This window comes from Tenrec ecaudatus, chromosome 17 (genome assembly GCF_050624435.1).
Source record: "Tenrec ecaudatus isolate mTenEca1 chromosome 17, mTenEca1.hap1, whole genome shotgun sequence".
Classification (NCBI taxonomy): domain Eukaryota; kingdom Metazoa; phylum Chordata; class Mammalia; order Afrosoricida; family Tenrecidae; genus Tenrec; species Tenrec ecaudatus.
Genome location: NC_134546.1, coordinates 9,078,718 through 9,106,085, shown reverse-complemented (window position 1 = coordinate 9,106,085; position 27,368 = coordinate 9,078,718). Strand labels below are relative to the sequence as shown.

General features: G+C 41.2%; 1 protein-coding gene across 3 annotated transcripts in view; it reads right to left on the bottom strand.

The window, feature by feature from the left end:
- Nucleotides 1-25,910, bottom strand: part of EHBP1 (EH domain binding protein 1) — a 345,289-nt gene extending 319,379 nt beyond the window's left edge. Inside the window, exons 1-2 of one of the 3 annotated variants that reach the window (XM_075535992.1) lie at nucleotides 25,836-25,910; nucleotides 24,282-24,684 (exon numbers count right to left, since the gene is read on the bottom strand). In XM_075535992.1, the coding sequence (XP_075392107.1) occupies nucleotides 24,282-24,385 (104 nt within the window). In that variant the 5' untranslated portion in view covers nucleotides 24,386-24,684; nucleotides 25,836-25,910. Of the gene's footprint in view, nucleotides 1-24,281; nucleotides 24,685-25,506; nucleotides 25,698-25,835 lie in introns of those variants that run through there. The other 2 variants (XM_075535993.1, XM_075535990.1) reach the window with 2 other exon arrangements.
- Between the last annotated feature and the right edge of the window lie 1,458 nt (nucleotides 25,911-27,368).

Genomic DNA, 27,368 nt, shown 5'->3' with positions numbered 1-27,368 from the left:
CAACTCCTCCTAACAGATATCATGGACATGATTACATTATACAGTCTCCAATTATGGGATAGCCAAGAATCAGAATTGACCCGATGGCAGTGAGCTTGTTGTCTGTTGCTGTTTTTACCAAGGGGTATGACTACATCATTACATAACTGCCAAAGTATGTCAAACCACCGAGAATCCTTATTGTCAAACCACTGAGAATCACAGGGCAGGCCAAGATGAAACACAACCTTAGCCATCACCAGCACCTTGAAAAGTTTGGTAATTCTTCAAAAGATTGAAACAAAAAGTGACCATATGACTCAGCATACATTCCTAGCTATAGCCTCAAGATATTAATGTTCATAACAATATCTACCAGGTTAGTCAAAAAGTAGAAAATACTCAAATGTACAGTCTCAGGAGGGATTTCAGTCTCAGAAATCAGTTTGGTTTGTTTAGGTTATATCATATAATAGAACATTACTCAGTTATACCATATAAAGGCAATCATTACGCCAAGTGAAAAAGATTAGTTACCCAATTCCACTTACATCCAATGTGCAAATAGACAAATCCACAGAGAACCCTGGTGAGTTAGTGGGTTACATGTTGGGCAGGTAACTGCCAGGTCATCAATTCAAAACCACCTGTCACTCCTTGAGAGAAATAAGAGGTTTTCTACTCCCATAGAGTTAGTCTCAGAAACCCACAGGGGCAATTTTACCCTGTCCAAAAGGATCGCTATGAATCAGAATTGACTTTATGGAGACAAAAAAAGATTAGTGGTAACCTAGAGCTGGGGGCAGTGGACAGGGAGATTGTAGAAAATTATGAATAAGTAGGAAATGAAAAAATTTAAAAAGTAGGAAGTAACAGTTAACATTGACTTTCTTTGGGGGATGATTACAATGTTCTAAAATTAGCAAGTGATAATTATTAAAGAATTCAGAATATTCTAAAAACAATTCACTGAATTGCGACTTTAAAATGGTTAATTTTATAGCATGTAAACTATTATCTCAATGTGGCTGTTTTTAAAGTTTACTTCAGGGACTGGGTGTGAAGAGGACAATGTGGGAAAGAAACGGGGAAAGAGAACACGCTAGAAGTGATGGTGAAGATACACCTTCAATAAAAGTACTTCTGACTTGGGAAGACACATTAAAGTTTTTCTAATTTAGTAATTAAAAATTCAATCAACTTCAAAATAAATAAAAATGAGTGAACTTGCTTCTTCAAAACATAACTAAGAACTAGTGGCTAAAAAGCATGATAAAAAATAAGACATTTATATAGTCTCAAAGCATCTTGATGCAAATGAAAACAATCTATAAGCACATATTTATAGGTTTAGTATTAAGGTAGCAGATGGACATTGGGCCTCCACTCAAGTACTCCCTCAATGCAAGAACACTTTGTTCTATTAAACTGGCATGCCATGATGCTCACCTTCCCAACACGATCACTGAAGACAAATGGGTGCATAAGCAAATGTGGTGAAGAAAGCTGATGGTGCCCAGCTATCAAAAAGACATAGTATCTGGGGTCTTAAAGGCTTGAAGATAAACAAGCGGCCATCTAGCACAGAAGCAACAAAGCCCACATGGAAGAAGCATACCAGCCTGTGCGATCACCAGGTGTCGAAGAGATCAGGTAGCAGGCATCAAAGAACAAAAAATCTATCATTGTGAATGAGGGGGGAGTGCAAATTGGGGACCCAAAGCCCATCTGTAGGCAACTGGACATCCCCTTACAGAAGGTGTCAGGGGGAAGAGATGAGCCAGTCAGTAGCAACAATGAAACATAAAACTTTACTCTAGTTCTTAAATGCTTCCTCCCCCCAAATATCATGATCCCAATTCTACCTTACAAATCCAACTGGCCCAAAGGATGACATTGATAGAGATAGGAATTGGAAACACAGGGAACCCAGGACAGTTGAACTCTTCAGGACCAGTGATGAGAGTGGCAATACCGGGAGGGTGGAGGGAAGGTGGGGTAGAAAGGGGGAACTGATTACAAGGAATTACATATAATCTCCTCCCTGGAGGATGGACAGCAGAAAAGTGGGTGAAGGGAGACATCGGACAGTATGTGAGATAGTTTATTGTGCCAGTCTGGCCAATAAACACAAGTGGGATTAATTGAAGGGTGGAGAAATAAGTGGCTTCGTGAACCTCGCCTTTCTTGTCTCTCCCTCTTTAATCATTGGACCAGTGTGCAGCTGCCTTGCTTGGTCTTTTCCTCCATTTAAAGGGCACACTACCTGTGGGACACCTAGCCTGTGGAGTGTGTCGTTGTAAGTTGAGGTCCCTTTAAGACCACGCGAATGAAATTTACATCTCCGGAGCTGAGGACTGACAGTTGGTGACCTGGCTGAAGGTTAGTGACCTGCCTTGCTTTTTGCTGCCTGTGCTGGAATAGCCTAGCTCTCTCTCTCTCTTCAGAGAACTACCTGGCGGCCCTCAAGACTTGAAGGACTGCTAGTGTCTCACAATTCTCTCACGGAGTGAGTCGCACTGAGCCATTTGTACTGCTTTATAATTTAACTGTTCATTTCTTGTATTATATATCTATCTTTTATAAATATATATAAAATTATCAGCAACCTAGTTTTATCTCTCTAGAGAACCCTAACACAGTATGTTATGACAAAATAATAATAATTTATAAATTGTCAAAGGTTCATGAGGGATGGGGGAGCAGGGAGAATGGTGAAAAAACGTGGAGCTGACACCAAGGATCCAAGTAAAAAGCAAATGTCTTGAGAATGATGAGGGCAACAAATGTATAAATGTGCTTGACGCAATGGATGGATGTGTGGATTGTGTTAAGAGTTGTATAAGCCCCTAATAAAATGTTTTTTTAAAAAGACACATAGTCTTAAAGTATCTTGCTGCATATGTAAACAATAAAAACTTTACAGTGAAGAAACTACTTGACAGATAACACCTTAACAACGTGATTAACATTAGCCTCACTAGTGCGACCAATAGCTGTCATGAGTCTCCTGAAACGAGGCACTGAGAACAGAGTATTCCTGTCTGAAACCCATAAGCTGAACCTAATCAAGAGAAAATATCAGACAAGCCCAAATTGCAGAATAGTCTTCACAAGTATCAGGGTCATGAAACACAAAGACCTAGGGACTGTACCAGATTAAAAGAGACGAAAGAGATATAGAAAGCAAATACACAAAAGGGAAAAAAAAGTATTTGTTTGCTATAAAAGGTATTGTGATAAATGGCAAAATGCGAGTTTGATCAATAGACTAAGTAAGTGGATAATTTAATTGTATGATTTGATAAATTGCACTTTGTTAGGTACACTGATGGTGCAGTGATGAAGCATTCAGCTGCTAATCCAAAAGTTAGTGGTTCAAACTCCCCAGGGTAGAGATAAGGTAGTTGGCTCCCATAAAGATTTACAGTCTTAGACACCCTATGGGGTAGTTCTACTCTGTCCTATGGGGATCTATGAGTCAGAAACGATGGAATCAATGGCAGTGGAATATTATGACTATGTAAGGAAATCTCCCTATTTTCAAGAAAAATATCCCGAAGTGCTTATGGGTAAAGAGACATCATAACTTATTCTCAAAAGTTCAGAAAAAATTATATAGAGAGCAAGAGCAAGATAGAAGGATCAAGAAATCTAACAAAATGTTACCAATTGGGAAGTTTAGATGAACGATTTACATAGGAACTCTCTGTACTCTTTTGCAACTTTTCTGTACGACTCAACTTATTTGAAAATAAAAGGTCATGTTCCCACAATGTACCTCATTGCCAGAGCCTGAGGTAATAATGACAATCAAAAGATTATTTTACAACTCTTCATAAATCTATAGTCATATGAATAAATGAATAAATAATAAATGTGGAAGAAAGGACAAATCTTCCTTCCAGAATTTCAATGAACAGATGTAGAACAAATGAGTAAGATGGAAAATCATCCTTAGAATGCAGTAATAATTGATGAAGGCAGAATCTATTAATGAATTTAAAACTAGGAGCTGAAATGTAAATGAACTGAATATTTACATAACTTTGATTCCCCAAAATATATATTAGTTCTGTGATGGTTTTTTAACTTGTGTCCACAAATTTTGGGTACTCTTCCCTCCAGGGGTGGAAGCTTATCTTCCATTCTCTGGATCGTGGGCTGGACTCATAACAAACAGAGTATTGAAAGGGAAAAACTTTAGCGATAAAAGGTCTGGCAGACACCACTTTAACCAAATAACTGAAGGGAGCATCATCAGTAATGAGTCCCGATGACACCACGTTTCTTCCGATATGGTACCAGGAGGGCATGTGTTGTCAGTCTCATCATTAGGAAAACATCAAACAAATCCAATTTCTGGGATATTCTACAAAATACTTGACCAGAACCGCTCTAAACTATCAAAATCATAAAAATTAAGGCAAGTTTGAGAAGCTGTCACAGATTGGAGAAGACTAAGGCAATGTGCCAAGTAAATGCAATGTGGTCGCCTACCCTGTATCCTGGAACAACAAAAGGGTACTAGTGGGAAAACTGATGAAATTTCCTCTGCAGCTCAGGATTGTACTTATTATTTTGATGAACAGGTAAGTTTATTTACCCTCACTTTACCCAAAGGAGAGTAGTTGAAAGATATGCAAGAACTCTCCACACCATATTCACAAATCTAAAATTCCAAGATTGAAACATTAAATCAAAGATTTAACCATTAAAAGCAAGGTTTTAGAAATTAAAGAACATTCTTCATATTAAAGGCAAACCAATTAAATTATATTACTATACCCCCTTACTGCCTGAATAAGCCCAATTTCAATTACCATATATACTCATGTATAAGCCAAGTTCTTCAGCATAAAAAAGTGCTGAAAAACTGGGGTTCAGTTTATACACAAGTCAGTGGTACCCCAGCGAGGTGTAACATCTCATGGGTGATTACCATTCCTCCACTGTTCATTCAAAGCCCCGCTGACACTGCAGGGTTTTGAATGTTTGTTTACTCACATCTAACCAATCAGAGCCATCCTATGACTGGGACAGCTCCAATTCGCAGAAGCACCCGTAGTGATTCACTTATGCCAGCAGCTGAACTGGTAAGGATGTGCCTGTGGCTGCGCACCGTCTCTCCCCTCTGGTCTCTGTGTTAATTCACATCCTGCGTTTCTCACCCTAGGCTTATATTCAAGTCAATCGGTTTTTCTGGTTTCCCAGGTAATAATTAGGTACCTCGGCTTATACTCGGGTCGGCTTATATTCAAGTATATACGGTAAGTTATATTAAGCTCTCTGTGCTTAATGATTTTTGAAGGGGAGAGGGAAAATAAAAGATAAAGTTTGACAGAAACCACTTGCTTATGTAAATATAAACTTATGGAAATAAGATTTTGGAAGCCTAAGAGAAATGACTGGAAGAAGATTCATACAACAGAACAGAGACAGATAAATGATCACATTAATCATATCTTATAAAGGAGAATCATGAAGGATTCGTTTTAGAAATATATCCATGGCCATAATATAGACCAAGAGGTAAAATATGCTAGAAAATCATTCAAAGACTATCACAAGAGCTTACACTAAACTCATTACTTTCAAGTAGCTTCCAACTCACAGTGGTCCTAAAGGGAAGATTAGAACTGCCCCCATAGGACTGCCACGGCTGTACTCTTTACAGAATGCCACATATTTCTCTCCAGGAGAGCCTGGGGGTTCCCACTGCCTGTAGCAGCCAAGGCCTTAACCACTCTGCCACAAAGCTCCTAAGCCTGTACTAGTAGCCCTTCGTAGGTTGGTTCAGTTGTTTATAAGGTCCATTGGTAATTTTTTGACAAACACCCTCCCCCAACCCAAATGAAAACAATCACTGTTTATTAAATAATTAGATCCAAACAACTTAGGAAGTACGTCTGTCCTGACAACTCACAACATATATTGTGCACCGCACAACTTCCCAAACTTTAGAATCCCAGCAGATACTACTTCTTTCATTTCCTGTTCCACACAGATGTTCATGTAGTAGTGGTTCATTATCACAGTAAGCCAAAAAAAGTTGCTTTGCAAAAAAAAATACAGTGTCACTGAAAAGAATGTAGCAATGTATTTTAAGACGGAACTACCTCAAACTAGGAGTTATTGTCACTTAAGTATGATGTTGCTGAGTGTCCTTCTAATTTTAAAACTTCACTTGGCACTCCTCTGAGTTCTCAGTAGTACCTCTGGGGAACACAGGCTAGGAACCATGAGCCTTGTCAAAAGACAGCAATGGCAACAGAAAATCAGAGAGAAGTAAGCCATACTTCAGAGAAAAAAAATGAACAGATTCAACAGTATTGCGTAGAAGAATGAAATACAATAACTGTGATAGTGCCTGAGAAATTTTAAAACTTTTCTTCAAGAAGAAAGTTATTCTATCTTTATCTATATTCCCCAATAATCCTTACATAAAAAGGAAGGGAACACACTATATCTATTCCTCATTTATTAACCATCTCAGTGCCTGACATTTCACGTTTATTATAGGAAAAAAGCTATTAATTAATTGTCTGTGTTAGCATACATTAACATATGACTGACAGTAACTAACACCGAGGTGCAAGGCAAGAGGAAGGATGGCTGTGAGAGTTAAGATTATGTGTCAATTTGGCTTGGCCATGATCTTTGACAAGTACCAATTTCGGCATTTATGTAACAATGTCGTTATCCTCCATTGTGTGATCTGATGTGGTCATACTCCATTTTTACATAACCTGGTGTTTGGAACCTAATCATATCAATAAGTGAGGAGTGGATATAGTTATTTCCTTAAATAAATAAATGAACCTGTTCAAATGTTTATATTAATTAAGATAGAGCTATATGTTGCCCGGCTAACATATAATGCTCTCACTCTTAAAAACAAAATCACAAAATAGCCTAATCATAGAAGGAAAATTTCACTCAAATTTTCAACCCAATAAACATTTCTGGAGTATCAATGGGAATTTTCACTTAGCATACAGCTAAAGTTTTACTTGAGACAAACACTTAAGACAGAATCAAATTTGGTCATTCAAAATCTAGCTGGATGTTAAGCATTAAGCAACTGAGACTCTAAAATGGGAGATTTGCCAATACCATGCCAGAGTTATGGAATCAGAACCTTCAAAGGCATAGAAATCCCCCATATTTATAAAGTTCCCCAGCAATTCCAAAGATTGACTAGTTTGGGAAACACTAACGAAATGAAAACTGTCTAATGAAACTTTCCACAACAACAGAAATGTTCCATATCTGCAGTCTGGTGGTGCAGTAGTTAGGCACTCAGCTGCTAACCAAAAGGTTTACAACCCAAACTGACCAGTCACTCTCCCGGAGAGAGAAAACTGTTACACTCAGAAGCAACAAAACCCACATGGAAGAAACACACCAGCCTGTGTGATCACCAGGTATCGAAGGGATCAGGCAGCAGGCATCAAAGAACAAAAATCATATCATTGCAAATGAGGGGGGAGTGCAGATTGGGAACCCAAAGCCCATCTGTAGACAACTGGACTTCCCCTTACAGAAGGTGTCAGGGGGAAGAGATGAGCCAGTCAGTAGCAACGATGAAACATAAAACTTTCCTCTAATTCTTAAATGCTTCCTCCCCGCCCCACTATCGTGATCCCAATTCTACCTTACAAATCCAACTGGCCAAGAGGATGCACATTGAGAGAGATAGGAACTGGAAACACAGGGAATCCAGGACAGTTGAACCCTTCAGGACCAGTGGTGAGAGTGGCAATACCAGGAGGGTGGAGGGAAGGTGGATTTAAAATGGGGAAGCGATTACAAGGATCTACATATAACCCCCTACCTGGGGGATAGTCAACAGAAAAGTGGGTGAAGGGAGATGTCGGACAGTGCAAGACATGACAAAATAATAATTTACATAGATTATCAAGCGTTCATGAGGGAGGGGATCGTGAGGGGGGTAATGAGGAGCTGATATCAAGGGCTCAAGCTCCATATAAAACAAAAAGAAGAGCTGTCTAGTCATCAAGTTCCTCCTATTCCCCCTACCACCCCCTCCAGGCCCAGAGATCTTGTACTTTACAAGCATGAGTTTCCTCTCCAGGGACCGGGTCCCTCCTGATACCACATCCACATTAAGTGAGGTGAGGTCTACGCTATCTTCACTTCTAAGGAATATGCTCTTGGCTGTACTTCTTCCAACATAAGTTCGTTCATTCTCTGGCAGTCTATGCCATAACCAATATTCTTTGCCAACACACTAATCCAAAGCATCCTTTTCTTCCCTCTTCCTAATTCACTGTCCACCATTTACATGCACATGAGGCAACTAAAAATACCATGATTTGGATCAACATATCTTAGCCTTCAAAGTGACATTTTTGCTTGTTAATACTGTAAAGAGGTCTCTTTCCAAATTAATATTGTCAATTCTCAGGATCACTTGAGTTAAAATCTACTAGCACCAAGGAGTCACATTTGGCTAGTGAGCACCTGAAATGTAGCTATTATGGTTAAAAAAAAAAAAAACTGAATTCTTAATGAAATTTTATTTCAATTCATGTAAATTTAGATAGAACCAGTCACCCGTGGTTCCTAAATTCTGTGTAAATGAAAACACTAACTCAAGGAGCCCCTATAAAGCAGGGTAGAACTGTACCTGTGGGTTTCTGAGTACCTCTTTACAATTGTAAAAAGCCTCCATTCTCCCATGGAGGGCTGGTAAGTTTGAAATGCTGAACTCATAATTAGCAGCCCAATGTGTAACCACTAGGCCACTAGGCCTCATGATTATGTCCTACATTGCATAACAACAACACTGGCTAACTTACATTAAATACCCATTCTTCTAAGTTTTCCATGTTGTACCTTTGGTTGGCATTAGATGATCAAGAAATTAGGTTTCTTGATCATATTTTCTCACAAAGGATCAATATAAGCATTACCCAATTTCACAGTGGTTCTGAATCTCTTGTAGTTGAAGACTGGACCCAACGCCTTTTTCCCCCCCAGAATGAAAATTCTCTTTGAATTACATTCGAAGAAACGTCCCTGAAAACAAATATGGAAACTTTTTTAAGCCAGAAAGAATATTACATGAGCCAATGTGTTTCCCTTTTTGCCTCAGCTGCCAGTAAACTTAGAATTGAATTCAGTACATACTGGTAACAATTAACTTCTCTCAAGTGCCTAGTAACACGTGCATACTTTCTGCTTCTCTAAGACTATCATTGTTCTAATTATACGCCTAAATTAGTCAACATAGTGTTATTTAAAAATTTTAAGCTCACAGTCTTTTGGAAATAACTAGGGTATTAAGTGATAAACTCAATGCATAAAAGCCAAATTTTAAATATGTATTATTTAAAATTATTTTTAAAATAACAATAGTGAGGTTAAGGGTTTAAAAGTATGCAAGAAAATCTCAAGGTGCCTTTAGTAAAACTGCCTAAAATGTCACTAACATCCTGCAGTAACTCACTGCCACATTTCACAAACTCAGTGCTTGTCCTTTTAAAAAACACACCAAAGACCTACTGCAAAATATGGGCAGTCCCATTGAACATTCAGGTTAAAATGCTTGTGCAATTTTTCCTTTATAGCAGACTGGACTATTTTTATATCATGCAATACACTACTTCAGTGGCTCTTTTGTTGAAATTCCCCCACAAAATTAGAACTAACACATTTTGTGTATCAATAGCACATTTCTAGAAAGGCCTAATTTTAGGTTCCCTGAGCATCTAATTGCAAACCTAATGTGAAACTAACTAAATCATAGAGTAGAACTTTCTTTACATAATCTAATAAAATTTTATCTTTAAATTCAACTTTTAAAACATGTAAATGAGAACTTATTATTAAAATAACATAAAAACAGGGCTTATTACTAAAATAACATAAATATACCATGAAAAGATACCATTTACTCCATGAATTCATTTCTTAAAAGTGACAGGGAAAAATGTAAGAGAGTACTTTGAATACATTATAAATATCATAAATGGTCACCAATAAAACATACAAACATATACAAATCCTAGTAAATTAATTTTACTTTGGAAAAATTGAGTTATTTTGCTTAGTCCTACACTTATTCGAAAGGAGCCCAGTGGCACTGTCAGGTAAGTGTTGGTCTACTAAGCACAAAGCTGGTGGTTCAAACTCACCAGCAACTCCAAGATAAGGCTGTTGCTACCATAAAGACTTACAGCTGCACAAACCCGATGTGGAGTTGCTATGAGTAAGAGTCAACTGGCTGGCAGCAGATACTTACTTAAAGTGAATATATAAAAAGAAGGCTACAAAATCATACACATCAGTGCCTTCTAAAAGCAAAAATGTTTCCTCTCCCAAAAAAGCTAACGAACGCATTTTCCAAGCTTAGTTAATGTTTAGTCCAATGCCTCTGTGAGCCCTCACCCTCCCTGGCCACTTCAAGCGTCTACGCTGGTTTATCTTTCTGCTCCGCTCTGCAATGTTCCAGCGTTCCAGTCCTTTTCTCATCTCCTTCTGCTTCCTCTCTAGGTAGTTCTCCTAGTGCTTATTGCTTACATCAGACAAAGACAGTAATGACACTTAGTAACATTTATTGAATGTGTTTTGTATGTCAAGGAGCCCTGGCAGTGTAGTGGCGTATGCACTGGGCCGCTAATCTCAAGGTCAGCAGTTTGACATCACCAGTCTCTCGGAGAGAGAGAAATGAGGCTGTCTACTCTTGTAAAGAATGACAGTCTTGGAAACTCACAGAAGCAGTTCTAGCTTACTGAGTAACTCTGAGTCATTATATGTTATTATGTGTCAGGCACTGTTGCAAGCACTTTACAGGTCTTATATCTCTCTCTGTAAGAATAAAAATACAAATAACGAGTAAAAACGAAAGACCACCATCAATAATTAAAAAGCCAGGAAAGAAATTTTTGTCATAAAACAAGCAAAAAATACTTGAGCCTAGAACAAATTCAGGTTGGGTCAAGAAGGAAGTCCCCTAACCAAGTATCCAGTTTGATCCAGCATAATCAAGTTTATAATGATCTTTGTCTGATAGTGAAGCTGTTTGAGTCCCTGTCTGTACTAGAAGGGATCTGTCAGAGGCTTAATCTGACTAGATCAGGGTGCTCATGCATTTTCAGCATGCGAGCTACTTATAAAATGATCAAGTCAAAATGATCTACCAACTACAAAAATGCAAACATATATTACATTTATTCATAAATACATTGAGCTCATATTGCACAACACAGCACAATTAACTATGTACATTTTTTGTCATGACCTGAGTTGACTCTGATGACTTGCACTGAATGGAATGAGCCAGGGATGCGTAGTCCAGACAGTAGCTGCTGACAGCCAGCCTCAAGCACACTTCCAAATGATCATCAGTCATGGTGGAACGGTACTTGGACTTAATGATCTTAATGTGGGAAAAGGCTGACTCACATCAATAAGTAGAGCCGAATCATGTAGTCAAGGAGGTAGCACATTTTCTCATGTTTGGGTACTTTCCCTCTGCAAGTAAGCTCCAGAACTGTTCCTGCGCTCTGGACTTTAGCTGAATGTTGGCTTGTAGTGTCAAAATCTCCCATTCTGTATGAAAGTGATACTTTTTTGTCTTCTTACTTGGTCCAGTTTCCCCACTCATTTTAATACCCTTTCTTACATTTAAGAGAAAAAAAAACAAGGTCTAAAAATTGGTAATAACTTAAGCTTGTCAGTTTTGCAACACTTAGTGCAGTTGTTTGCGCATGCGTTTAACACCTAAGATTGCATCTGATTGGCTGCGCGGTATATCAGTTAAGTGACGGGATTGAAGATGAGAGGCTTCTATTTTTTTAATGCCATGTGATCTACCCACACTACATGTGCGATCAACTAATAGATACCGATCCATGTATTGAGTACCCCTGGACTAGATACTCTGCAAATGGGTTTTGGGCTCCCACTGTCCTCAAAAAAAAAAAAAGGGTGTTCACAATTTAAGCTCTGATACTTTTCCCTTCCTCATATTTGGATCTTGTTATTGTCATCTTTGGATCACACAGGCTGGTGTGCTTCTTCCATATGAATTTAGTTGACTCCTCACTTAGATGGCGGCTACGGGTCTTATCTGGCGGTCTAGTTATGTAATTTTGTGCCCAAAGCGGTACATTGTTTTGCATAAAATTTGTTGTTTTATATTGTAGGCCTGTGATTCTTAAGAAATTACTCATTTTAATCTCTCTAGTAGACATTCCAGGTATGATAAACTTCTGATAGTTAACATTTACCCCAAGCTACACTCGGGATTACTGCCAGTGAGGTTACTCATCAAAATAGCTCATAGAAAAGCAGTTCTTTTCATCTTTATTTTATAGATGAGGTACTAAGAGGTTAAGTCCAAGGTCACATTGTATATATATGTCAAAGAGCCCTGGTAGTACAGTGGATTATGTATTTGGCCACCACATATATACATACATACATACATGTAGATATGTGTATGTGTGTATGTATGTATGTATGTAAGTATGTGTGTGTGTGTGTGTTTTTATGTACCTTGACGCAAATGCTCCTCAAAACTACTCCTGAACTAAGAGAAAAAGAGTAGACCTCATCATAGCCCAACAAGCCCCAGAGACTACATCCCTGCTTGAAACAGCCAATGCATAAAGAGAACCACAGGGCCAGCCCCACCACATCATGTTCCCTCACTGACCCATAGAACTACAGGGGACAGCACTGGAGACACTGCAGAATGTGTGCCTGGTCTGCCCCATGCACAGCAGGAAGAAACGCAAAGGGAATGCAACAGGAGCAAGGGGAGCAAAGTAAGGCCCCATTGAATCCTGAAAATAGACTTCTGACTTGGGGGACAGAGCTTGGCACCTCATCAGACCCAATTGGAAAACACTCACAAAAATCAGGAGACAGGGGTTTTTTCTTTTGCCCTATGTCTATCTAGGCAGGGCAAACAATCCCAGAGAAAACAACAATGGGACCGGTGGTCCTGGGAGGACATGGGAGAGGAGGGGGCGGGCAAGGGGAGCGTGGAGCCAACAAACTCAGGGACAAGGAAACAATAAGAAATCTAAAATTGATGGTGAGGAGGGAGTATAATGCCTGGTGGGGTTTGATCAAGTGCAATGTATCTGAGAGGAATTACTGAGAGCCAAATGAAGGGTGAGCATGACAGTGGGACAGGAGAAAGGGGAAAGGAAATAGAGGAAAGAAGGCAAAAGCCTTTTATAGAGGTAGAGCTAAAGGCATGTATATATGTAAATATATTAATCTATAATGAAAGGCATAGCAGCCAATGTACACATATTTATATATGAAGTATTAAGATAGCAGATGGACTTTGGGCCTCTACTCAAGGCCTCCCTAAACACAAGAACACTTTGTTCTAAGAACCTAGCACTCTTTGATACTCACCTTCCCGACATGATCCATAATCACTGAAGACAAAATGGGTGCATAAGCAAATGTAGTGAAAAAAGTAGATGGTGCCCAGCAATCAAAAGACAAAGCATCTAGGGTCTTAAAGGTGCCCGGCTATCAAAAGATATAGCATCTAGGGTCTTAAAGATTTGCAGTTAAACAAACTTCTAGCAGGAAAGCAACTAAGCCCACATGGGAAGAACCACACCAGCCCTTGTGATCATGATGTGTTGATGGGATCAGGTATCAAAAGATCCATAACAAACAATTCTGTCAATACGAACAAGTGGAGTTGGAGTGGAAACCCAAAGCTCATCTATAGACAACTGGACATCCCCCCCATCGAAGGGTCACAAGGAAGGGACGATTCAACCAGGGTGTAGTATAGCACCAACAAAACACATATCATTCCTCTAGTTCCTGAATGCTTCCTACCCTCCCCCACCATGACGCAGTTCTACCTTACAAATCCAGCTAAACCTGAGTACACACAATGGTACAGATAAGAGCTCTGGACACATGGAATTCAAGACAGATAAACCCCTCAGGAACAGTAACAGTAGCGGGGGTAGTGATATCCTGAGAGTAAAGAGATGGTGGGGGGGTGGGGGGGGCTAGGGAAGAGGGAGAAAAGGGGAACCCATAACACATTTGGATATACAGCCCACCCCCCAGAGGGGCAAATAACAGATATGTGGGTGAAGGGAAACAATAGACAGTGTAAAACATGAAAATAACAACAATATATAATAGGGATTCATGAGGGTGGGAATGTGGGGGAAGGAGAGGAAAAAAGAGGAGCTGATACCAAGAGCTCAAATAGAAAGAAAATGTTTTGGAAATGTTGATGGCAACATATGTACAAGTGTCTTAATACAATTGAATGGCAGGTTATTATAAGATTTGTATGAGCCCCCCAATAAAATGATTACAGTATATACTTGAGTATAAGCTGACCCGAATATCAGCCAAGGCACTTATTTTTACCACAAAAACGGCATTAAAAATGTGCTGAAAAACTCAGCTTATATACGAGTATATACAGTATTAAAAATAGTAATAAAGACCTTCACACCAATAATAATAATAATGGGTTCCCCTCTATTGATGATGCAATTAGACAAGATAAAGACTAAAATAGTAGTTTGGAGGCTGGGCCTAAAGAAGACAAAAAGTTACTAGACTATAGCATCCACAAATACTAGCTTCAAGTAACTCCAATGGCTCAGAGCAGCAGTTCTCAATCTGTGGGTCACACCCTTTTGGAGGTCAAATGACCCTTTCACCAGGAATCACGCACTGCAAAACTATAGTTATGAAGTAGCACCAAAAATAATTGTATGGTTGAGAGGTCACCACAACATGAGGAACTGCATATAAAAGGTTCGCAGCGTTAGGAAGGTTGAGAACCACTGCCTTAGAGCAAAGGTTGGCAAATTTTGTCATAAAGGGGCATCAAGCCTTTAGTATGCATTGCATGTCAAAAAAGCCTCACAACTGGCCCAACAGATATTATAATGATAAGCAGAGAAAAGATTGACGTGATTGAGGTTGCATTTTACAACCAACGCCCATGGAAGGAATTAAAGGATATACTGCATCAGACAATTCTGCTGCAAAAGACCTCTTTCTTTAAATGTTTAGGAGCAAAATGTCACTTTGAGGACTAATATGTGTCTGACCCAAGCCAGGATATTTTCAATCATCTCATATGTATGAGAGAGGTAGACCATGAATAAGGAAGATGGAAGAATGACTGAGGCCTTTGAAGTATGATGTTGGTGAAGAGTACTGATATATAGGATAGACTGCCAGATAAACAAACGGATCTGTCTTTAAAGCAGTATCACCACTTAGTGTCTGTCTTAGGAGTGAGGATTACGAGACTTTGTCTCAAATACTTTAACAAGTCATTAAAAGGATCAATCCCTGGAAAAGGACATTATGCTTGGGGAAGTAGAAGACCCTCAGTGAGATGGACTGAAGCAGTAGTTCCAACAGTAGGCTCAAACATAAGCAAGCTTATAAGGGCAGAACTATGGTTATTCTGTTATGCACAGAATCAAAAAGAGATCCCTGTTGTACTTGGGGGTGCAAAAATGACCCGTTCAAATACAAAAAGAAATTTGTAGAACTTCTGGTTGTTTTAAAAAACAGACAAAAAAACTAAAGTATGTTTATATTTAATGTATCAACTTAATTTTTAATATATTAGGATGTGTGCTATTTTAACTGATAAGCTTTGTGATCCAAAGAGACTACTATTTACACATCTTATCATTACCATTAAGCACACTCTCGAAAATTAAGCATTTCAGTCCAACCCCTCATTTGTCCAATCCATTCACTCTAGTATCCGAACAATGAATTGTCCCTACTCCAAGCCCAACAATTCTTCAAATGCTTTGAGATTGCTCAGTCATTATCCTTTTCACTGACCATCCTGCGTCGCTTGTCCTTACTTTTCTCTTTTTCAGCTTATGAACTATTCTCTGGTTCATCCCTATAACCACCTCTGTGCACTCATTCTCAATTTCTGTTCCCCCTCTTTCCCTCAGTTGCCTACTCCTGGCAAAGATCAATACTGACAAAATCCAACTCAGCCTATTTCATGCCTGTACCCAAGGAAAATAGCTGGATTAAAATATGCAAACTTGCTGGCCGATTCACTTTAAATTTATGGTCACACATGTAAAGAAGGTCCTCTTTACTCAATCTACTCTCACTTTGACAATCCTCCACTCCTGTCATCAAGCCTTCAAGGCTTCTGTCATCGCTCTCCCAGCTGATGGCCTCTCACATTATTTCCTTGAGAATAGAGAAGCTAATAGAAGAGAACTTCCATGTCCTCCCTCACCAAAGCCACTGACCTATCTGCTTCTGAACCCATGTACTCTGGTTTCCCTCCTAACAGCAGTGAATTCACCCTACTCTGACGTAACTTCAACCTTTCCACTTGTGTACCGGGTCCTATTTCCTTTTTCTCACAGGCTTTTCTCCTGTGGTAACCTCCTGTCCCACCAGGTCATCAGTTTGGGTTTTTTTGTTGTTGTTGTTTTTAACAGACCACTTCCACCAGCATTCACATATGCTGTCATGCCTGCCATTCCGAAGCCAAACCTTGAGCCTTCTCTCTCCAACTACAGTTGCTTCGCTCTACACTGTTCGCTTTCTTTCTTCTAACCCACTATGATCAAGTTTACATCCCACTACTCCACTGAAACCATTTCCATCTTGCCAAATGCAATGGTCATCTTTCCCAACTGCAGCCGTATTTGACACGGATGAACATCCCTGTCTTGATGGACCTTTTATACGTGATTTCTTGGAAAGCACACTCTCAATCCCCTTCCTGCCTCAATACTGCTCCTTTTCCGTTTCCTGTGCAGGTTCCTCTTCCTCTAAATACTGAAGTGCCCCAAGGCTCGGTCCTCTTCTCTAACTATATGAACGCCATAGGAAACTTCCTATAGTCCCATGGTCATGAAAACCAACGATTCACTGAAGAGGCCCCAGCCTCCTATCTCCCCTGAGTGTGAGGTTTTGATAATTGATGGTTTAATTAAGATATCCACTTGTATATCCCAAACTTTAAGAAAAGCAAAATGAGAACTCTAGATTTCTCCCTCACACCAAACCTTTCCCTCTCTGTTCTCTTTCTCTGTAAATAAATATTTTACCCAATTGCTCAAGTCAAAATCATACTGTCATTATGGATTCATCTTTTTCCCTTCATAATATATCTAATCAATTGGTAAGTGCTATCATGGGTACCATCAAAAAAGTTATTTTCTAGGTACATGTATACATACGTTTGTCTAAATTCACTGTGCCAGACATTAAAATAGTTAATTTGATTGTAGGTGAGTGCAAGCTTTAGCTCAATAAGGCGTAGTGGGTGTGTGTGTGTGCATGAGCATTCCCTCCAACACCTCTGACCAGCTCGTTTGGGCGACTGTAATATCCTCCTCATTGGTTTCCCACTTTCACCCACAAGAGTCTAGAGTCCTCAGTGTATTTTTAAACATAAATTAAATTATATCCATTTTCCTGTTAATTCCCTCGAGTGGCTTCCTATCACACTTAAAATCCAACATGGTCTCAAAGTTCTACATGACCTTGTCCCTCTACCTACCTCTCAGATCTCTTATCATTTTATTCCTTGTTCACTATACTACATGCACAATCACCTTGTAGATGCTGCTGAAATGCCCCAAGTTTAATGTCAATTAATTACCCTTTCTATTTATTGCAAAATTAGATTCTTTATCTTAAGGCTCCTATACCTCTGCATCATTCCATTAGATGGTCAACTGAGAAATGCTTACTGAAGTCACCCAAAGAAGTAAGTCTGAAATGAATATTTCTTAATGCAGCTTGGCCTTCATAAACTCATGTGAACACATTCTAAGGTGTATGTTAGCCTTATCATGTCTGATTGGAAAGTGAAACTGGGATCAGTTACAGAAAGCCTGGAACATCAGATTAGGGTTTATATTTATCTAATAGGCCAGGATCACAAACTTAAACTCTAGAAAGAGCTGTTTTTTACTTTTCATAATCCTGAGGTCCCAAGGTTTGCAAAGATATGTGGAGAAATGGCAAAATAAGGAGTTATTTTGTTTTGTTAGAATTTTGAATGATTGTATTATCTAAAAATAAATTTAAATTATATTTTTTTAACGAAGGGAGAATTTCTTCATGTCAAAAAACTAAAGTTGGTATAAATGTGCATCTTTCAGCTAGAAACTTGTAACACTGAATACTTTGAGCCCTGCTTCTATAAGAATGAGATGGGAGTGAATGCAGGGGGAAGTGCAGAGTGGAGACCCAAAGCCCACTTTTCGGCTGCTGGAGACCCCCTTGCAGAGGGGTCTAGGGGAGGAGATGAGTCAGTCAGGATGCGATGTAGCACCGATGAAGAATATAGCTTTCCTCCAGTTCCTAAATGCTTCCTCCCCACCAACTACCATGATCTGAATTCTACCTTGCAAGACTGGATAGAGCAGAGGATGTACACTGGTGCAGATAGGAGCTGGAGGCACAGGGAATCCAGGCTGCATGATACCTTCAGGACCAGAGGTGTGAGGGGCGATACTGGGAGGGTAGGGGGTGAGTGGGTTGGAAAGAGAGAACCGACTACAAAGATCTACATGTGACCTCCTCCTGGGCAAGATATGACAAAATAGTAATTTATAAATTATCGAGGGTGCATGAGGGAGAGGGAGTGGGGAGGGAGGGGAAAAAAGAGGAATTGATGCAAAGGGCTTAAGTGGAGAGCAAATGCTTTGAAAATGATGAGGGCAAAGAATGTACAGTATGTGCTTTACACAATTGATGTATGTATGGATTGTGATAAAAGAGTTGTATGAGTCCCTAATAAAATGTTTTAAATAAATGAATGGTAAACAAAGAATTAGATAGAGGAAATCAAAGCATGTTTGTGTATGTATGTATATATATAATAGGTTCCTATCTGTACATAGTGTAGACACAGACACACATAGGTTACAATAACATACATAATCGTTCATATCATTTATTAAGCAGTTCCTACCAGAATTTAATTATATTACCTGGTTAAATTCTCATCATAACTACAACTACCCAACTTTCAAGTAGTTCCCTGCAACTACTGAGCTTGGACAGTTACGATTTTTTTCAGAAACTGAAAGGTCTACAGCTAACAAAAGAGCAGGATAGGAAGTAAACTAAGAGAGGAAAACAGCATAGTTCTTTCTCTCATACTCAGCTCCAGCATCTAGTCTCCCCAGCCAGCAGCCAGCCAGTGCGTTCTGCCTGGCAACCTACATCAGCTAAGTAAGATTAATAATTAACTGCCCTAATGTCAACCCTAATGCTATGGGTTAGGCGCTGACCTGCTACCCACATGTGGGCAGTTCAAACCTACCATCTGTGCCACAGTACAAAGAGCAAGCTGTCTGCTCCTGTAAAGATTTATAAAGTCTTGGAAATCCTATACAGAGTGGCTATAATTTAGAATTCACTGGATGGCAGTAGGTTTGGTTTTTAAGGGGTTTTGGTGGCACAGTGGCTAAACACTTGGCTGCTAAAGAGAATGCTGGCAGTCTGAATGCACACAGTAACTGCACACGAGAGGCAATCGAGAGCCACTCCTGTAAAGATTACAGCTTTGGAAACCCTACGGGGCAGTTCTACACTGCCACCGGGGCCACCATGACTTAGAATCAACTGAATGGCACAAAACAAGGTGTGAATTGAGAGTCTGCCATGCTAACAGGTTTCCAGGCATGGCCAATGCTCCAGCTGCTCAGAAAACCCTCAGTAGTCAAGCTGTAAAAGTAACCACATACACAGGTTACTTCCAAAGGCACAATCCCAATGGAATGCTTCTCTAGTTGATACCAGATCCACTTTCTTATCACCTTAATATTTACAACTCTTTTCTTTAAATGCTTTTATTGCGGGCTCATACAACTCTTACCATAATCCATACAAACATCAATTGTATAAAGCACATTTGTACATTCATTACCCTCATCATTCTCAAAACACCCGCACTCTCCACATAAACCCCTGGCATCAGCTCCTCGTTTTTGCCCCTCCCTCCCCACTCCTCACTCCCTCAGGAACCCTTGATAATTTATAAATCATTATTTTGTCATATCTTACACTGTCTGACGCCTCCCCTCGCCCACCCTTCCGTTGTCTGTCCCCAGGGAGGAGGTTATATGTAGATCCCTGTAATCAGTTCCCCCTTTCTACCCCACCCTCACAGTATCACCTCTCACCACTGTTCCTAAAGGGATTATTGTCCTGGATTCCCTGTGTTTCCAATTCCTATCTATATCAGTGTATATTCTCTGATATAGCCAGATTTGTAAGGTAGAATTGGGATCATGATAGTGGGTGGGGAGGAAGCATTTAGGAACTAGAGGAAAGTTGTATGGTTTCAATGTTGCTACCCTGCACCCTGACTGGCTCATCATCTCCCGAAACTCTTCTTTAATAGTATTACTAAGGCTTTATCTCTAATATTCTCTAAATTTCCTTCCTCCCTTTTATTTTTTATTTTTTCATACCTAAAATGTAAAAGCAGTTGATTATATATATGTGTGTGTGTGTATATATACTATTTCTATTTTTATCTCCTTTAAGTAGATCCTAAGTCCGCACACTGACATCCAATAATTTGAGACTTCTTGCAGGGATCAAATGAATGAAAATAGAAAACTACAGTACAGAACAGTATAAACTGGGTCTGACCACTATCTATCACAAGGACTCTATGCAAAGGAAGGGAAAAGAAATATACGTCCCTCTCCCTGACTGACAAGGCTAGGTTCCAAAGATCAAGTCATAATGCAAAAATCAGCATTATGTGAAAATGGAGGATAACTACAACATTATAACTACCAAATTACATAATAGCCAGATTACACCCTAACAACCAAACTACATCATTATATAACTGTCAAACCAGAGAATCATGGTCCAGAGAGGATGACACATACCCTTAACCATCACAACCAGTGTTACTCTTGCTTCCACCTCAGTGTTTATTACTGTCAGGCAGATGCTGTTAATGTACAAAATAGCTGAATAGTAAATTGTTGTAAATGTGAAATTTTGGATTATGAGATAGTAATAAAAGTGTAGGCATACTAAATAAAAATCATGACAACATATTTTTACATGATGAAAAGATTTGTAAACTCTGTTGAAGGATCTATATAATCTGAGCAATAGTCTTTACAATAAATCCTAGCATACTTAACAAATATGTTACTCTTTGGGTATTGTCACTTTGTAAGCTTTGAAGCATAGTTTTAATGAGAGCAAAACAATTTTAGATGTTTAAAACTATATGCTTGAAAATTCTAGAACATGTACATGCTATTGGTGTTCAGGTCATATCCTATTGTAAAGTTCTAATTTAAAATAATGGATCCCTAAATGTAATCAAGCCATCCATTCAACTGCAATTGAGTCAATTTCCCACTTTTGCTTTCACCTTGAGACATATTAACAATAACTTTCATATTACTCAATGGGGAAAAAATTCCAAGGATGTTGCAGATTGCGGGGAAAAAACTGATTTTGTGACTGAAGAATCACCTAATATATTCTTCTCAAAAGAGATTCAAATTTAATTATCTTACAGTTGGCGTTCCCAATGCTAGAAATACATGTAATCAGGCTCTTCCTCATGTATTTCCTACCTTCATAAAAAATACACCTGGTCTCCCAAGCCAGAAACTTGAGTGTTGTTGTGGATGGAATTATGTGCCTCCAAAACATGTGTCATAAATGCTAATGTCTATGCCTGTGGTTATAATCATATTTAGGAATGTGTTATCTTTGTTATGTTAATGAGGCAGTATGAGTAAAGGGTGTATCTTGAGTCAATCTCTTAAAATAGAAATAAGATCAAACAAGTTAACAGAGCAGAGAAGAGGAAGATAGATGCCAAGACACATGAAAATCACCCAGGAGCAGAAACTCAAGCGCGATAAGACATTTTGGAGGAAAAGTACACAGAAGGAGAAATCCTTCCCCTAGAGCTGGCGCCCCCATTTCAGACTCCTAGCCTTTTACAGTTTTGTTTGTATAAGCCATCCACTTGTGGTACGTCTGTCATGGCAGCACTATCGATAACTAAGTGTCACTTAGACCTTTTCCGTTCCTTCAGCTCGACCATTTCCTGGTCCCCAGGAGAAACTTCCACAAAGTCCTATCCATTTAGCGTCCTAAGTATCATTTCAATCTGTCCTCTCCATTGCCTCTGTCACTGCCACAGGCTGATTTTTTTTCCCACCTTGCCTATTACAAGACTAAGGGGCCCTGGTGGTGGTGTGGGTTAAGCATTGAACTGCTAACCACAATGTTGGTGGTTTAGACCCACCAGTCACTTCTGAGATAGAGTGATGAGGCGATCTGCTCCGATAAAGCTTTAGTCTTGGAAATTACAGGTCATTATGAGCCACTCTGAGGAAGGGTGACAGACGATCTGCTGCTGTAAAGCTCTAGTCTTGGAAACTTTATAGAGGATCATTATGAGTTAGAATCAACTCAACAGCAGGTTTTTGGTACTGCAAGTCTAACCTCGTTGTCTCTAGGCACACTGTCCATTGTGATCCTTTCCCATATTAACACCTAAGGGACTTTCCAAAATGCAAATTTGATGTCCCTTTCTCTGAAACCTTTCATTATGTCCCTGTCAATCACAGAATTCTATATTTTAGGCAAATAAAGCATGTTATACAATATTATTTACACTGTGTAGATCCATAGTATATTGATTTCCAGTGCACACTGCCATATGTGTGCATGTTATTAGCTTAAATAATCAACACTTTAGTAATCAACACTTCACTTCCCATGGTTGAGTCCTGCCTGTCTCTCAAAGCTCACGTCCCACTATGCTTCCATCTTCTTGCACTTTAAGTTCCACCAACTTTAAACTGCGCCACTTAGCAGCTCGTATAGCGTGCCCATGCTGTTTAATAGCTCCATGCTTTTGCATACATTGTGGCTTCAGTCTCAGCATATTACTATGAATTTTTCAACCCAGCTCAGATTCCAAGAAGTTAGCCGCCTGACGCCCCCTACTCCTATAAAGTTAGTTATCTTCTCCTCTGTCAATTTTGTATATAACAGGTACAATTTACTGGGCACTAAGGAGGAGCCTGACATTGTAGTAAGCATTTTACATATATTAACTCATTTCATCTTCATCAATAGGCCTTTCCTAAAGAAGTGCTACCACAAGTACCTTCGTCAACATAGAAGCTGGATCAGAGAAGCTAAATAATCTGCCCCAAAGGAGATTCTAACTCCTCGTTTACATATTTGTATTATTGCACCAAGCAGAATGAATTTATTTACATAAATATCTCCCTGCTGGAGAATGAGCTCTTTGAGGGCAGGGATATGCCATTTTCAGTTCTGCGTAAACAGTGCCTGGTATAAAATAGGCAATGGATGCATGCATTGGCTGAGTTGTATATAAAATAACATTCCTTACAAGTTCGAGAGAAAGGCATTCAGAGGCTATTTCCAAATAAATATTTAATAGGAGTTTTAGAATAAAGTCAGCTATTTTTTCATGTAATAAAAGGATGTCCAAAAGCGGATATTACAGACCTTGTGGACAATGAAATGGGCATATTTGCAATACTGCTTAATCATTGTAAGTAAAAACCAAAAGGTACATTTACTGAAGATTAACTTTTTTTCCTTAACTAAATAAAAAATCTTCCTGCTTATTATTCATGACAGTATTTTAAAAAGAGAACTCCTAAATCTACTTTGCTCAAATGGAAAGAAGCAAATCAGAAACCAGTTCTACTAATTGCGTCTGTAAGCCCAGCCAAGAAATATCTCTCATACAATTAAATTAAAACACAGTTAGCTGCCTGACACAGCAAAAGAATTTCTAAGATTTCATAAACTAGCATTCCACTATTCAAACAATGAGAAAACCTGCATCATAAGCTAAGAAAATGAAAATTCAAGATCAAGCTTGCCACTACCCCACAAGACAAGTAGACGTCTACAGCACTAAACAGTCACAGCATTTCAAAAGCCATTCCTTGCGTCCCCTTAAAAGAGAGACTCAAAGTTACTCTCGCACTAAGGACAAAAGATTCAAAACCAAGTCTCCTGCACTTGTGCTCTCCCAGCTCCCTTCCTTGAGCCATGTTCAAGTGCACTAACTACAACCCATAGAAATGGTCCAGCAGCAACTGTGTACACCACAGTACTTGTAGAAGAATCTAAATCCCGCCCAGCTTCTACACACGTGTGCATCACAGCCAGGTAAAGCTGCCATCAGTAGAGGCAGAGTGGAGGCCACAGTGAGTTAGGCCACAGCACAGGAGAAAACTCTACCCCCAAGCCCGCCTTACCATTTCTTAGTACACTCAACCATCAGCTCCTGGTAGGAGGCCACAAACTGGAACTTGGATGCATGTTTTCCCACACGCTGCAGTCTCTTCCAAACTGAAGCCATGATGATCAGTCAATATATGGGAGCCGTTCTAGGTTAGCAACACAGCCGCTTCAGGAAAGCACAGGGTCCAAAGCAAATGAGCTTCGCATGTATGTCTGTACTTTTAAGAAACTCAACTAAAACCTGAAATGATGTTTGAAGTCCATAAGTCTTCTCCCGGTTCCCAGGGTCAATCCCCTCTTAGATGAATGGCCCAGTCAAGAAGGTGTGGTGCTCATGATAAGACTAAGCCGAGGGCCTTCCCTCATGGAGACATCATCATTCCCGCTCCGGGGCTGTGTGACGTATATTCTGGAGGGCTGAAGAGCAAAAACAAAGACAAAAAAAGAGAGAGAGAGCAAGGAAATGAGAGAAGCATGAGAAGGACTGCCCACCCATGTTAAATAACACGGCAACAGACAGCCCCAGTTCTTCACCTGTTTTTCCAAACAATGAAACAAAACGCCCAACCTCAAATGCCAGTAACATCAAGGATGCAAGACACCAGGGAAGAAATGATAAGTCACCCAGAAGACTTGGAGCAACACCTCAGGTGGTGAGCATCATCAACAACAGCGGAGGGCCGCCAGTCAGGGCCCAATTCGCCCTCCCAGCATCACCGGAGGGCGAGCAGAGCGGGAAAGTCAAGGGATGCTGTTTCGTGCCCATGGCCAGTCAGAGAAGGGGAGGGGGGCATTTTTAAATAAACTTTATTTTTCAGTCGATAATTAATAGCCTTGAGTCCCCGACTACGTGCTTGGAACAAATGAGGGAGCGGGCGGAATGCTGTGGTTCCGTCCGGAGGGAAAAGGATGCGGAACGAGGAGTGGAGGGAAATCTCAAGGCACAGGGAGGGCAATGTCCCGACCAGGCCACTTGGGCTCCCCTTCACCTTCGATGCCAACCGCAAAGTCCTGCTGGGCGTGGAAGCCCCGACCGGCGGGGGCGGTGGCCGGCGCTCGGTGCGGGGTCCGTGCCTCCCTCCCCCATCCTCAGGGGGACAGCCGGCTCGACCCCTGGCCCCCAGCGCAGGCAGGCGGAGGCCCCCCGCAGCCCCTGTCATCCCGGCGATGCCAGCGGACCCCAGCCCGAAGCCCGAGCCCCTGCCCCGCTGCACGTCCACTCCCGCCTCCCCCGCACACCTCTGATCCCGCTGCCGGGCAGAGTCTGGCCCCGCTCCCTCCTCAGCGCCGCTCCTCCATCGCCGCCGCAGCAGCAGCCGCCGCCGCCGCCGCCACAGAGTCCTCCATCCCCAGCGGAGCCACATGGAACAGCCGAGCCAGCCGCGGCGCTCGCGGTAGCCGGGGTCTCCAGCCCCTCGGGCGGACGGCGCCCCTCACGCCCGCCCCCCTCCCGGACGGAGGCGCCCGCAACCGCCCCCCACCCCCACCCTACGAGACCCTGCCAGAGCCGCCGCTCAGCGCCCAGCACCCCCTCCCCCGCCTTCCTCCTCCGCCACCATCATCATTACCTCCCCCGCCGCTCCTCTCACACTAACCCTACCCACGGCGGCTCAACCTCCGTCCGCCCCGCCGCCATTGGCCGGGCCTCGCGTGCGCCCCGCCCACCTAGTCGCCCCGCCCCTCGAGCGACTGAGGGCGCCCATTGGTGGAGCCGCGTGCCCGTCACAGGAAGTCCAGCCCCCACTCGGATGGAGCTCCCTCCCCGAACGCGGCGCAAAGTCTACCCTTCTTTTTTTTTTAAATTGAAACTCAGGAAGGACGGCCCCGCCCATCCCTCTGATTGGCTTGGAGAGGGAGACGCTGTTGTTGTTAGGTGCCAAGGAGTCGTTTCCGACTCGCAGCGACCCTCAGTACAAGCGAACCGGAGCCCTGCTCGGTCCTGCGCCAGCCTCACAATTGTTCGGTTCGAGCCCATTGTTGCAAGCCACTGTGTCAATCCATCTCCATGAGGGGCTTCCCCTTGTTCGCTAACCCTCTACGTGACCGAGCACGACGTCCTTTTCCCGAAGCTTGGTTTCTCCGGATAACACGTCCAAAGTGCAAGAGTCAAAGTGCATCGGACCTAGCGTCTCTGGAGCATGCTGGTTGTACTTCGAAGGCCCAACGCGGCGGGAAGCGTTCGGAGCGTTTCCGGGGGGTTAGAAGGTGCCTGGAAAAGGTGGCTGCCTGACGTGGGCGCCGCCGTTGCGCTGGGTGGGGTTCTGGCTGCAGGCGCGGTAGCAGAGTTTGCGGCGGTGCGCTGGCTATGGGCAGTGCGCCTACCCTGGTTCTCTCTCTGGTTTCCCCGCCGCCCCCCCACCCCGAGAATAGGGGGCACAGTCCCCTCAGCAACTAGGGTATTGTGCACAGCCCCCCTTTTTATGACAAGCTGAAATAATAAATTTGCCACGCCCCCTCTCAAAAAAGCCTACTGGTCCTCAGTGGGATTCACTAAGCTAAGCTAGATACACAATATTTGGAGTGCGGTTTTTTCTTGTTCTGAATCTTCAACATGTTGTGTTTGTTTGTTTGTTTCATTGTGATTTCTCTTCTTCAGGGTCAATCTCTCTTTCCCCTGGTAAAAACTATAGACAGATTTGGCAGGGGCTGGCCAATTTAAAAGGGTGACTAAAGGCAAAGGAGAGGAAGAAATAACCTAAAGACTGTGTGAGCAGGCAGGGGTGCTCGGCCTTATTAAAACAGCCGAGGAATTTCCACAGCTAGAATGAAAGTTATAGGCATTTTTCCCAAGTGGGAGTTGAGAGGGGAGTGCGCTCTCACAAAACACTGAAATCTGTTTACAATTTTAGGTGGCTCCCAGACCTCTGGTATAGAAAAAGAAGTCAGGAAAGAAGGAAAGAAAAAATCTGGGAAAGGAATAAGTAACACGGGCAAGGGAATGAGGAAGAATGGTCAGAGAAGTAGGAGACGATCCTCAACAAGCTATGGAAATTTATTTTGAAGAGAGAAGCTAATATCTGGACAGAACAGGATGTTCTTTCTAAGCATGGAGAACAGGGTGCATGGACATTATTAGGGATGGATTCTTTGAGGGACAGAAA